We start from the raw sequence: 14,696 nt of genomic DNA, 5'->3' as shown, positions 1-14,696 counted from the left end.
AAGTAGAGAGAGGCATGGAAGCATGATATTTGGTCTAGTCTTTCCAATCTGGAGAGCTTTTATTTATTTATTTTTACATAACCCTGTAATTAATATCATAATTTTCCACTCAGTAACTTAAGAAACATAAACTAAAGACAGATGCTGCACTGGAAGGCACAAGTTCTAGAGCAGGAGTCTAGCTCATCTGCGGAGGAATCGGGCTTGGGCTATTAGCGGTTCTTTGCGTAGAGCAGTGGAGACGGACCTGCGGCTGGCAGCCTCCCTCGGTCTGCCCTGGGGCTGGGGTTATTCCCACCGCCCTCCTGGCTTTCCAGCTGCCCCTCTTTGACCCGCAGCACGACCTCTGCTATGCCTGAGGCCTACGCTGGTCACCCAAACGCTGCACAGAGATTTGGCTGGGGGGACACGGCACGACTCGGGTTGCTGCCCTGCCATGAACCAGTCGTACTTTGTGGCTCCTTTTCTACGTTGAACAGAGTATCTCAAGATCAGGGACCCAGGGAACGCTGTTATCCAGCATATTTTGAACATTTCAGCCAACATACTGGCACTGCTAGATCAGCTTTTCGTGTTAGCCAAGGTCTGAAAATCTCCAAGAACTCCTAAGCTGTCCATTTGTGGCAAATGATGGTATATACGAAACAAGCAGGAAGGAGCAGCTTGAAGAACCGATGGTGGTCACTCTTGACTCTTGGGTGTTTTTAAAAGAGAGTGATGATTATTCAAATCAAAGTACACACTTAAAAAAAAAACAAAATAGTTAGGTAACTCCTTTCTCTCTCACTTCCTTGTCCTTATCTGGTTCTTTTCTACTTCACTAAAAGAGTCATACTTTTGTTCAAGATATTTATGGCAGAAGTGGAATAGGAGGAAAGCCGTCACAACCATGAAATTTCCACCCTGCCAGCCAGATTCCTTATGGGAGAGGCTGACTGCAGCGAGCACCCAAACGTCCACGTGCTATGCAAAATGAACAACATGGTCCAAATGCATCTGAAATCAACCCTGCTACTAGCAGCAGTCACCAACTTAATCCTAAGATACTCATATTTATTCAGGAGACCATACGCATTATCTGACAGGTCTCTGTTGCCTGGCTGCTTCCCTTAAATTCTAGATATATTTATTAAGAGCTTTCAACCGTGGAAGCACTCAGTTAAGTATCTTGAGCACGTGTGCTAACTTAATTAATGGTAAAGTACATCGTTCTTGAAAATATGTATTTAAAATTCTAAACAGAACAAATCATATTCCAAGATTAGATACTAACATCATAGCAGTTATTTTTTTCAAGAGACAGTTCATTCCAAGGGAGAGAGCTAAGCCATATAAAGCTCTGTAGTCATGTAAAAACAAATGACAAGAACCGTAACAACCTCACTGGAAGAGCAGGTAAATACATACTCCGCAGAACCTGCCAGCTAAGAGCTAGGTCACATAAAATCTTTCAATTTGGTTCTGCATTTTTGTAATCAATACTCTGTATATAAAAATGATTTGCTCATTCAGTATTCATATATTAAATCTAGATATTTCACATCAGATGACCAACACACTCAAAAGTGTTGGCAAATCATGTTCTCATTTGCATATTTCACTACTTAAAATGCACGTTCTAAAGGGAAAAATAAAGACAGAAAAAAGCCCAGTCCCTCCTCAGCAGTTGCTATTTTTATAAGATAGCAGCTCAGTGTGGAATTGTAGAGAGTCAGTGGGTAAACCTGGATGTGCTCTCAATCACAGTCAAAATAAAAAGCAAAACTAAGCAGCTCAGAGGCTGGAAGAAGCTGGATTTTTCTTTTAAGTGATCTTAATGGTACTATTGCTACAGCAGGCAGCAGAGCCAAGGGAAGCCCAGACTGGGAAGGCAGGGGATGAAAATTCAGAGCGTTAGGAGATCCCTCCTTCACGGACGAGGCAATCTCTGAAGAGCTCAGCCCCTGAGATAAGCACAATTACAGCGAAGGCGGCTGCTGGATACAGATTCACCCAGGATGTCAGTAAATTGGAGAATATGGCCGATAAGGAAGTGCTGCACTTGACCAGGTATCAGTCCTGAGTCCCCGAGCGTGGGCTGTCCCACCACCCGTGCGATGGGGCCACCTCGCGGGAATTCAACCACGTAGGCCTTGCCCTGCCTGCTCTGCTAATGCACGTGTTTTCCTGGGGGAATGTCTGATCAAGGAGCAATCCTTACCCAGTGACTGTATTCATCAGGAAACACAACAAATAAGGAATTCCTTTAAGTCTCAGAGCTTATTCAGAGGTTTGCAACTCAGCCATAATCTTTTTTTCCATTCAAGTTCTAAGCAAAAACACTTGGCCTTTTTGAAATTGTACTGATTTCAGATGTTTTGGCGGCCTTGTTCTAACTTTTAAAAACAGCTTTTCCGGCAGGCTGTGGTTTGTGCCTCTGGATGTTTCAGGAGAATAACCCACTGTGGTGCTGGGAATTTGGTTCACTAGCTGATCACTTCTTTAAATAGCAATATTGAGAGAGCCGAAGGTCTGGAGGACTAACCAGGGCACGTCATACGGCGCACACACGGTTGCACGCCTGCCGCGACGCCAAATCTGGCCGGGTGCCCTAGGCACTGCGGGCGCTGGGTGCTGCCAGGCAGGAGCGCTGCTCCGGAGGTACCACGGGCAGGCGGGATTTCCACGTTCCTCTCCCTGCACCACAGGGGCCGTTGGCAGGACCAGCGTGCAGGGACTACCAGCACCTCTGGCTCCTGCAGGGGAGCAGAAGGCACCTGAGCTCACCCGCCAAAACGTTACTGCTCAAAGCCTGCTGCTGCCAACGGACGAGAGCGTGCTCAAACGCACCAGCCGGTCTCGGCCTCCCGATCTGCAGGGCTCCCCACAAAGCAGCATTCTTCTTTCTGGTACTCACTGCAGAACACAGCATGATTTATTTATGGACTTATCTAACTGCATTTTGTTTTTAAGCCATCTCTGGCCAGTACCCACTGTGCAACAAAGAATCATCAGAGGGAAAAAATCCCTTGGCAATTCTTAGCAGACACCCATGCCCCAGTGCCGGGCCGCAGTGAAACCGCCTCTCCAGCAACCTGAATATGTTGCAGGGAACTCTTTCCTCAGAGAAAACAGCTTTAAAAGGGGAAGTGATGTGATCCTGCGAAAGGGGAAACCAGGATGAGGTAAGCTCTCAGAATAGTTGCAACCACCCTAGGAAACGTTTGGTGCCAGGTGACACTGTGCTACTTCTCGCTTGCAACTTTCCAAGCTGCAACTTGTCAGTCAGAGATGAAATAACTGAGAAAAAGGAATTAACTTTCCTTGTAAGGAAACAGATCTCCTATTAATGCAGATGCACAGGCAGAAAGAAAAGCATTACAATGATGACTGACTGCATTTTAAAACAGAGATCGTTTTTACCTCCTCCCATCTTGTTCCCTAAGTAGTCAGGAACCAGATCTAAAAGTAGAATAACCAATTTACATCACAAACCCTTGAGCTTTTACATTGTCACCACGCAGCACAGGATCCTTGAAAGATCCACAATTCCAACGATGCTGGTTGCTAAGAAATGTGCCATGTCACGGACCGAGGTGCGGACTGGCGGATGTGCTGGAGGGCACGTGGGGAGCAGTGGGGAGTGCTCCCACCCAGGTAACTGAGTCACGACAGCGGGTTGAACAGCCTGAGGGTACAGCATTGCACAGGTGGCAGCAAACATCAGACACCGCAGCTACAGGGACAACCGAGATGCTTCTACTCGGGTACTGTGACACAGGGGTGGGCGAGCACAGGACAGCGACGGGAAAGGGACTGCCATGACTGCTGGGCCTCTCTAAACGCTGCCTCTTAGCCACCAACCCGGCATCCAGGCGGCGAACGGCCGGCGAGCAGGCTGTGCTCGGGCCCTGGCAGCCCGCGGCATGCCGCTGGCGCCCAGCCCACGCGGCTGCTGGCGCGATAAGGTGCTGAAAACACTGTCAGGCGTTGTAGATAAGAAAGATTGAGGGCAAGGGAGAATAACAGCTAGAGAGGACCAACATTTGTAAGAGTTGTAAGGAAGGATGATAAACAATGAATAGGAGGTCTCTGAGGGAGCATTAACACCACATGTCCAGAATGGAAATAAGATGGAAACTGAAGATGATCTTTAATCCAGATAGCTGAAGTGCTGCCATTATATCAAACCCTGGAAACTTGCTGTCCATGCCCCTTCATTCCACACTAACACAGTTTCTGGGCATTCTTGCTACTGCCATAGCTGTTCCTAAAAGGGCTCCATATTTCTATTTCTTTCTGTAGCAGTAGGTCAGAAGAATAACTGCAAGCATTCATTTACAGTACAATCATTCAGTCGCTCTCTATCCTTAACCGCCAGGAAGATGCAACATTAGCAGTTCAATCAAAACTTACGTAATTTTCTTTTGCGAGAAGAAGATTTTATGATTAGGAGACAAGTTAAATGACAATGCTTGTGACAATAAATAACATATATGAGTTCCTACCTCCAATCTGTCTGTCCTCATTAGCTTTTGGGCAGCAGCGGCGGCGGCTGCAGGAACCGGGACGCCAGGGTTTCCTGCAACCAGCATGGGCGCAGTCGGCAGGATCTCTGCTGGGACCAAGCCTGGGGAGACAGGCCCCAGGTAGGGATTAAAGGCGGCTGACGCATTGGTGGCTAAGCTTGGTGCAACTGAAAACATTGGCTGCAATTAAAACAAAAAGAAAGAAACCTTAATATTTATGCTATTCATGCTGTCAACATAACAACATTGTGGCTATCATCTTAAGCAAATGGCAGTGTATTTGCATTACTGATGTAAGATAAGCATTTGTTTTCTCTGTGGAAGATGAAGAACACCCCCAAAACGTAACTCACTAACAAGGGAGCGTTCAGTGAGGCCAGGTCTCGGCCGTCGGCCTCTGCTGCGCACGCTCCTGCTCCCACCTGCTTCGGCACGGGGCAGTGCTTGCCCTGCACTCCCGTCTGCTCCCCGCTGGACTAGCGCCGCTGAAAGCCAGCACTGCCCGCGGCCACAGAGGAAAGGCTGAGCATCTCAGAGGAGCGCGTGGAAAATGTGCACAAACATCCAAACAGAAGCTGCAGGACAGCTGCAACGCACCCCCTCCATCAAACTGTACTCAGACTTTACAGGCACTGATAAATGCATCTTTAACCAAGAGGTAAATCAGCACTGGCTCAGAAATTGCAGTTTAGTACAAGAAGAAGTCCAAAATACGATAATGGCAATCATTTATTGTTATAAAATTAAACAGGCTGTCTGTGCAGATAGTCAGAAAGAAATACACAGCATGAGTGATAAGCTTTATTTAGACTAAAACATTAAGCCAAAGAGAGAGACAAGAGACTATGCAAATGCCGGGGTTTTCTGTTTGTTTGTTTTAAAAAAAGAAACAGGCAGTAACCAAAGCACTCTGCTGCCCTTGCAGGCTATCGCATGTTGTGAAGATAACTGGCTGCAGAAGACCAAATAATTTTGTAACACCAAATGAGTGCTGTTACACTGGAGTAAAGATTAAATAACTGAACTGCCCCAGTGAATACAAAGGCACTGTTCTACCAGTGTAACTGTCAGAAAAAATTAGGCTGGACTGCTTTCTTTGCTATCTACATACAGTGGTTACTTAAGGCATTTACATTTTTCTTCCAAAATAATTTTTAGAGGGGAAAAACAACTACAAGCTTAATGCATCTCTTTTTCTCTCTCTGTTTCATATCTATTTGAGCCAGACAGCATACAAAACCACATGTTTTTGTATTCCTGAGGAAATGACTGAATTGTTTGGAAGCAAGGAGCAAGTCCATTCTAAACACTGCACAAAAACATATGTGGAGATTATTAAAGGAAAAAAAAAAGGCAGTTGCATAAATGCAAGTAATTTCTTTGAGGTCTCTGGTTCTTCATCAATGTAAATGAAAAAGAAACATGCAAATTTTACAGGAAATAATATAATATTAATGTAGTATCAACTGCATTTCTCATTACTGAGTTATTATCTATGTAATAATGTACATTAAAAACTGAACTATGAACAGGCCAGTCAGTGTATATCTTCACAGATATCAGTGGTTGATTTTGGCCCAATATCCCCACGGTACTGTAAATAAAGGACTGTCCTATTTATTTTCTTCCAAGATCATCGTACCCTGCTATAAATATCCTGCCCTGTAGCCTTTAGACCACTGCAAAATAACAGCGTATTTTATCAGAGCAACTTCAGATTATTCTGTAACTCACAGGTAATTTGCAATGTGCTGTAAACATGTAAAATACAAGATAAATAATTATCCCGTGGTCATATTAGCCCAGTCTCTGAGACACTTCACTGCCCGAAAGAGAACACGACATTGCTGGAAGCGGGCAGTGCACAGTTTGTTCTGGGTAGCGCAGGAATTTCTCAACGGCACAGAGCCAGCTGTGTGCTCCGGCACCTGGAAAAAATCTCTGACTATGTATCGGCCCTGGAGGAAAGGCGACGAGCGTCAGCCTGCCCCAGAGCCTGCGCGCAGGCTCACCGGGGCAGCCCGCGGCCGCGCGGGCGCCGCGGCCCGGACGGAGCGGGAAGGCGCCGCGTGACCCGCGTGACGGCGGCAAGCGCAGCGCCGCCGTCCGCTAACACCGTGCGTGCAGACACACTGCCTTCTCTGTCTCTTCCTGTTCTGAATCTTAACCCTACAGTTTTAATCTGTTTTCTTTTTTTTTTTTTTTTTTGAAAAAACCCCATTCGTTTCAGTTTACTCATTCCTTCTGCTGAGCTTCCTTACTCTCAAGAGGCAGCTAAACGGGCGCGGAGACGCCCACGCACCTCCAGGTCACTGCTAACGCCACCCCATCACACCAGCCAAGCAGATCGGGTGCAAACTGTGCAGCACGCGCAGCACCCCGCAGGACTGTGGTGGTGCAGGGAAAGGACCCTCAAAACTGAACGTTAGAAAGAAAAGAATGAAATTTCATAGCTGTTATTAAAACAAATGGAAATACATCATTCACATCTCATCATGAAACAAATTAGGGGACTAGGAGGAGATGCAGAAGCACAACATTTCTACTGCTCCACGGAGATGAGAGAGACCCAGCGGGTGCCCACAGCAGGGGCTCTGCGCTGTAATTCAGAGCGGTGAGAATTTGGGGCCCTGAGGCCACCAGGGGAGGAGAAGCTGCCGGAGGGACCCAGGGCTGCTTCCCACTCTGCCCCAGCTCCTCCTGCGCCTTTGGGCTTCTGTCGGGCTTGCTTGCTGCCAGCTGAGCTTGCACTTGCTCACCTCTCGACTCCAACCTCACACTGCTCGGTCACCACCACCAAGCCACACTGCTACCTGCTGGCCTCAGCGCTGGGACTCTGCTAGGCGAGGCAATGCACTAACAGACGAGGAAAGGAAAGAGCAGTTCCCATAGATCAGTGGGAGGACCAGAGATGAAGGAGAATATGCACTGTAAAATGCCTAATAGCCCTTGTCATCTCATCCCTAGAATAATTCTCTTCTAAAACTGCATCGTGCACAACCAGCGTTAACGTAATCAGGAGGGCTGACCTCTATGGCTCTGACTCGCAAAGGCAGAACTTGCTAGCAGGGCCTGTGGACTGAGAGGGGGACGTGGGGGCACCTTTGAGATCAGTTGCTGCAGCCAACAGCATTGTACATCTTGCGGGCAAGAGCAGTGGATTTGCTGCCACGCTTTATTCTAGTCAGCCGCACAGAATCAGCCCCGGCACGAAAAGGGAGCTGGATTCTTTTAGCATATCATCAACAGAATCGTCTAATAAAAATCAGCGACACCGAGGGAAGCACAAGACAGCCCTACCTAGGCAGAAAAAATTACAACTTACAGCCACTTTGTGAATTAAAAAGCGAACTGCAAGAAGCTGTGATAATGTGCTTTGCTGCAGATGGGTGCTTGCAGAGTGCAGCTGGGTATTTTTCAGTGCTGCACAGGCAGCGGAAACAGATGCCTACTTAAAAGGTCCTACCAGTGTGGGCTTGTATAGAAAAAGCATCACGCTAGCGCCATGGTAAGATGTGAACATAAACACACAGGGGTTAGGAAACCTGATGCCCTCAGCTGGCCTTCCCCGCTCCGTCGCCGGCTGAGCCAGACGCGTGCGCTCCCCTCGCGCCTCCGCAGCCAGCGAGCGCGGGGGCCTCACGTTTGCACCTTCTGGCCCCTGCTGCGCTTTCCTCTCGCTCAACACGCCCTCGACACTGAGAAAGGCCCATCCAGGATCTAACACACGTACGAGACTGCTGCTTTCACAACAGCAACATGAAACTGGTAGAACAATACCCGGCACCAGAGTGTGATTGAGACCAACTTCCCACCCACCGCTTTCCAGGCGAGGAGGGAGAAACGCCGTGAGCAGGCAGAGCGCAATGCCCACCCGTCTCCCGAACCCCCCCCACGTGCCAACTAAAGGCGGATGAAAGAGCGAACTAAGGAAAAATACAGAGGCATTACTTGCAGCTAAGAAAATTAAAGCATTTGTCACACAGAAATACAAATGAATCCATCTTACTGCTTTTCTTACTAAATTAGAGTCTCTCATTAGGTTAGTTCACTTTGCTTTTATTAAAGCATATGGTATTGATTTCTTATTCAATACACACACTGACTGAAGCATCATTAGATAGGATGATATATAGTACTTCCTAGAACACTCTGAAACAACATCTGCTTCAGCTGTGCTGAAAAAATAAAGCAGTTTTGAGGCCAAATTACGAGGAGGGCACCCATTTCAAAACAATACTGTTGGCACACCCAGCGGGTCTTGTTATGAATCCATGTAATGAATGAGACTCAATTCTGAAAATACAAATTCCATAATGTTTGAACTCAAACGATTGTATACAAAAATGATCCAGTCACATGTAAAAGTTTTATGCTATACTTTCAAATATACTGGCTCTGATTTTGCTCTTCTTAGGGACTGTGAGAGTGTAGCATAAAGCAGAATTTCATCTACTGATTAACATACCTTCACGCTAGTCTCTGTTTATATTAAAAAGAAATGTTAATCTAAAGCACTACATTAAAATGTTGATTTTTCATGTTTATCCGAATGTTGGTACCATTTACACACTGATATGTATAAACCAGAGAGTTATATCTGATTATCATTAATGAAATAAACACACCAAAGGACTATAAAGAATCGTATTTTAAGCAACGGTTTTCATGGGGTCTTCTGCATTTGATAGGTAAGCTTTTTTGTAGCTCCAAATACGAATTTGCTGACTCTAATGACATAATACTGTACCCAAATCAGGAAATAACAAAAAAATTGTGGCACATACACACTTTGGTTTTGAAATGCTGGAATAGAAAAAATATTCTGAGGTTGCTTGGAGTTAAAGCACATGAAGCACAGCCTGCTTTTGAGCTATCCAACAGCACAGACACTTAATTTGATTTCAGGTCTGGAAACAATCCTCAGTGGGCACCAAGCTAGAGGCAGCCCCACATGAATGCGAGATGGAGCAACAACTAGGTTGTGCTTTGCTGGATTATGCCCTCTCCGAAAGCAGGACGGGGCTGGGGCATTCTGCAGCCTCTGTGCTCACACTGCTCAGTTCATTTCCTTTCTTATGCACTATACATGGTTTTAGGTGAAGAAAAGCCTATCAAGAGAGAGAAAATAAAATGTCCTCTCTTCTCATCCTGTGATAACTGGTATCAAAGCGAATGTGACAATCCCTCCAAAACGTTTACTGCGTCCCCCCACCCTGGCACGCTCTTTTTTTGAAATGGTTGAGGCATAAAGTTCTATGAGAAAGCAATAGTTGTGCTACTAAATCAAATAAGCCAAGTAATATTTACTGGTACTTCTTAGACCCACAAAATATGAGACCAAATAACCATCTGGCACAAGTACGAGAGTACTTTCTGCTGAGCTGATTTTTCCTAAGCATTTAGCTGTATTCGGAGCAATATTAATTGTTACTATATCTCTGAAATAAAAGTGAAGTTGAAGAGCTCATCTAACAGCTTAAATATAGGTTGTGTGATGAGATCCTGGAATGGAAGATATCTAGAGGTAAATCCAACTTCCCAAATTCTATCCTTGTCACCATAAATGACAGGAACCGAGCAACTGTCTGAGCAGCAACTAATGCAGAAGCAGATTTTTATCCACTTATTTTTTCCTGTGCTGCCATTTCACCTATCAGAGGAGACTGCTTCAGCCAGGGGAACATTTTGTGTGCCGTGTTATGCAGAATGTGTCAGCCTCGCTCATACATTAACGAGTACCCTCTAATGTTTGTGCTAGCAAGCTATATGAAAAGGATTCCGGGCCAAATTTATCCACAGTTTAGCTCAGCTGACCTCTCTGGATTGCACTAGAGAGCTATCTGGCACAGGGCAGCCGACTTCCAAACGCGTATGTGTATGGCTGGTTGATGACAACCATGTTTAAGTATGCTGAAACCACAGATTACTGAGGATGAAAAACTAACCAACCCAAGGAGGTCAACAATGTGAAATACCCCACTGGATGTATTTACGAAGTACCAGGGAAATACACATGGTACAAGGTGTGAATACACTATGCTGTGACCAGACGAGAGATTTCTGATAGATTCTTCTCCTCCTCCCCATTTTTTCTGTGGAAAATGTCATCTTCTGCATCTATCCTTCTTCCTGCCCTGCCTGATCTGTTGACGCTGTGTGTCAGGTTGGCATTCAGCACACATCATCAGGGCAAGCTTTCAATTTTGCTTGACAATGTGCCGTACAAAGCAAAGTCCAATTCCAGCAAGAAATATTAAGAGAAGGTTCCCTTTAATGAGTAGAAAACACTCAGTGGGAATCTTCTCAGAAACAGGAATGTCCTCATGCATATGACAATGCAAATGAAAAGTCTTTTTTGCCAGAACTCCATGTAGATCAGTCACTTCATTAAAATTAAGAAATACATTACTTCACACTACTAAATTAATGAAAAGTAAACAATGCTATTTCAAGCAAGGAAGAATTAAGCAGTATAAAGACATACAGACTAGCATTTTACTGTATTTGATTTCTCCATCAGTTTCAGGCTGATACCAACTTCCGTGGGGTTTCACAGGCCCCTGTATCTGCCAGCTTACTTTGGTTCATTAGACCTGGGGTCTCTCAAGGACACAAGGCAAAACGCGCACATACCACAGGCTGCAGCGGGGCGCCAGGCATCATAGCATTGGCGAGCTGCATTTGCTGGGCCAGCATGGCCATGTTCTTCTGCTGAATCAGGTTATTGCGTCCATTTATCTCCAGCTGTGTTTTTAAGTGTGGTGGTGGGTGAAGATATTTGCAGTTTTCCCTTGAACATCGACCCTGAAGAAGAGAATTAACATAACTAGATTAAACAGGCATAGGCATATTGTCTTGCATTATGTCACTGACTAAAACAAACACGAAAATATTAAAGATCTAGGGGGAAAGCTTCTAGCTAATGCTCTGAATTATCACATACAGATCAGCGCAACTAAACAATTCTATCAGCTGCTTGCTTTGGATTTCTAAACTATATACTCCAGCAGCAGAGCTCTAAAAATGCTTTAAATGCTTTATCTAAAAATACTACAGAAGTTGCTAAAGGCCAGCAAACATCAATTCTTCTGAAAGTAGAACATGCGCCGCTTGTACGGGAACAAGCCTTTTCTCGCCGAGAGCACTGCTGGTCGGGGCTCGGAAGCCCAGAGCCAGCCTGCAGACTTGCCCCCGCAAGCCGCTCCGGAGGCGGAAGGCATCGGGGCAGGCGCGCAGCGGCTTCCGCAGCCTGCCCGCAGAAGCTCACGGCCCCTTCGGGGGCCGTCACAGCCTCGTTTCTCTTTCTGCTGCGCAGGGGCAGGGCAGCCCCGAGATCGCAGCAGGATGCGCAGGCAAAGGCAGCCGTTTTGGCAGGAAAACAGCACTGGCTCGACAGCACTCACGAGACCTGCGACGCTGCCTGGCCGAGGAAATGCTCTTACACCCAATGCGTGTTTGCTGTATTTGAATAAACCGAACAAGAAAAGCAGAACTTATTCTTAAATTTTTCATTGTTATTTGGATTAGAAGGTAGTCATCAATCTGAAAACCATTCACATAATAATAATGGTGTATACAGTATTTGTCTAAACCCCCCTGGGTGGCAGGTTTCCTGTTACCAGGTAAGGGCACCACCCTAAGGCAATGTTTAATGAAGGCTTTTCATTACAGAGCTCTTGGTGTGGGCGCCTCCGGGTGCCAGCTCCGCGCCAAAAGCCGCGGGGCCTGAGGGAGTTGCTGCGAACTGGACACAAACATGACTTCCAAAAAACTTCCTGACTTCCCAAGCTCTCCTGAACTGTGGCTCCAAAGTAAAAACAGCTAAAATCCCCGGCACTGCAAGAGCAAAGGGGACACTGATTGCACAACGCTGGCAAACACAAGCGTTTGAAAATAGTGCACAGGAAAGGGAGAAGGAAAATCTCTCTCTTCCTAGCTGAAATGACCGATTACAAATATCGTTACAGTTATCCTACCTCCCCAGAGGTACCGTAACCAAGACATTCCAGGCAGAAGACTGATCTAACATGTCATATGACTTTCAAAAACGCATATTCAGTAATAGGGAAGCTTTACACACTAACCGTTCTTTAAAATTGTAACGCTGGAGCCTGTTCTTCCACAAAAAGGATGATGATAATACAAAAACTGAAAAAGGAGAAAGCTGGGGAGAACAGGTTCCTTAAATTAGAACGTTTTGCTTTATTCGTTCATCTTTGAAATAAATCCAAACAGGAGCAATGACAAGGCAAAAGACAGCCTTAATTTAAGTAAGAAACCATTTTTATCAGGAAACATTAATTCAATAGAGTTTGACCTTATACTGCAATTTTCCTCAGAAAGTAAAAGTATATTCTTGTTACAGGCTCTGCCAGAAATCCAATACGTACTATCATTTTTGTCTCTCCTTCAGTTAGGATAAATGGCTTGGTATTTTTCCCCCAGCCATCTGTCTCTCCTGGTGGCAGCCCAAGTTTCTTAAAGCTCATTTTCCTGGCTAGCCAGCTGACACTGGAGGATCCTTGCACAGGACGATCCACCACCCTAATGGAAAGAACGCTTCTGCGTGGCGGCCAGGCTCTGAGCAGCACGCAGGTGCCTTTCACGGCACCTTCACCCTTCCCGCGGGAACGCCCGGCCGGCATCGTGCCCGGCCGGCATCGCGCCCGGAGCCGCGACGGCCGGGCAGCGCGGCGCGCGCCGAGCCGCGGCCGCACCGAGCCGGCAGCCCCGGCCTCGTTCCGACACGCGCTCCCCCCACGGCCCCAGCAGCACCAGGCCGTACGCCACGGCAACCCCCTTTTAACATCTTGATTTATGTCAACTTTTCTTCTGGTACGAAAAACCCGAGCTAATTGCTGCAACTGCTAGCTAACGTGGGGCAAAATTATACATTTACTGGGTGCCTGGAAGATGGTATTTTACACTGGCACAGTGTGAAATTCAGCCTTAATTACTGCTAAATGAGTAAGATGAAATTACAACACGTGCTCCTTGGATCAGAGACGAGCAATTAACGATCCTGATTCAGAAACGCAGATTAAACTCAATTTCCTTGTTTACCCCAAAGATTTTCATACTTTTCTCCCTTTTCCATTTCACACGTGTAGATTGTTAAGAGATGAACTACAAACCAGGACACTCGCACCAAAACGGAGAGCTCAGTTCTTTACAGTGCTACGTGTCCCTAAGAAAATGGGGTTTAGGCTGCTCCACACCTTGTTGGATTGAATCTAAAATTTGGTGTCGTTTTGTACAGCAGGTTTATTTAATGTATTTCATTGAGTCGAATGTTTTAAGGCCAGAAGAAATCACTGCAACGACCTAATCCAACATGCCTTGTCGGTTCCCTCTTGGGAAGCGAGGAACCTCCCGCAGTTCATTCTTCACTAAACCTATCACTTCTATCTGATCAGTAGCTGATCTTTTAGGAAGACAATCTATTTTAACTTAAAGACTACACAAATATGCCACATTCCTGGGTAAATTCTGCTTATGGCTAGTTATCATTAGTTATTATCAAAAAAATGTACATCTTTTTTCTTGTTTTTATGTCCCTCTGGAGTCTGGTGCAGCTTTTCACTTTCACCCTTTTTGAATTTTCAGATCCTAGCAAATTTTCCAAAAGAGGTGTAGACTTCTTTCTTTGGAAACAGTCTTTCTTCTCTATTTATGTTTTATATTCCATGGATCCATCAGAAATGGTCCACAGAAGCCCCAGGAATTAGAAACTATAGGTTGAAAAGCACTGTTAAAAATCTGTATCTAGAACACTGACTGCATTAATCTCTTTTATACTGTAAACAAGTAATTTCTTAATTATCTCTTCACTAAACTCAAATAACTTAAGTCACGAAAGTTTAAAGCAGATTTTAATTTCTCTGACTCTACTCGGTGGGCCTTTTCTGAATCCTTTTCTGTTTTTTCAATAATAAAAAAATCAGTATTGTAAATGCATAAATTCTGAGAAACGAAAATCAAATACTCTGGCACATCAACCGAGATACTGTACCAGTGCATTGGTAGGATTTTAACAGTATCCTGATCGATTAAAATTTATTTTGTTTAAAATATGTGCGGTCCTGATACGCGCTGGGACGCACCCTCTTCGTTAGACAGTAAATCACCAGCCACTTCAATCCAGGCAGGCGGTGCTTCCTCACCGGGCGGGCAGAAACGAAGGTC

General features: G+C 45.5%; 1 protein-coding gene across 13 annotated transcripts in view; it reads right to left on the bottom strand.

The window, feature by feature from the left end:
• The window catches only part of MBNL1 (muscleblind like splicing regulator 1), a 118,573-nt gene that overhangs the window by 21,214 nt on the left and 82,663 nt on the right, over positions 1-14,696 (bottom strand). For all 13 annotated transcript variants that reach the window (XM_062582902.1, XM_062582908.1, XM_062582904.1 and 10 more), the window contains 2 exons: positions 11,145-11,315; positions 4,488-4,688 (listed from right to left, as the gene is read on the bottom strand). In XM_062582902.1, coding sequence (XP_062438886.1) covers positions 4,488-4,688; positions 11,145-11,315 — 372 coding nt within the window. The remainder of the gene's footprint in view (positions 1-4,487; positions 4,689-11,144; positions 11,316-14,696) is intronic.

This window comes from Rhea pennata, chromosome 9 (genome assembly GCF_028389875.1).
Source record: "Rhea pennata isolate bPtePen1 chromosome 9, bPtePen1.pri, whole genome shotgun sequence".
Taxonomy (NCBI): Eukaryota; Metazoa; Chordata; class Aves; order Rheiformes; family Rheidae; genus Rhea; species Rhea pennata.
This window is presented reverse-complemented; position numbering and strand designations above follow the sequence as displayed.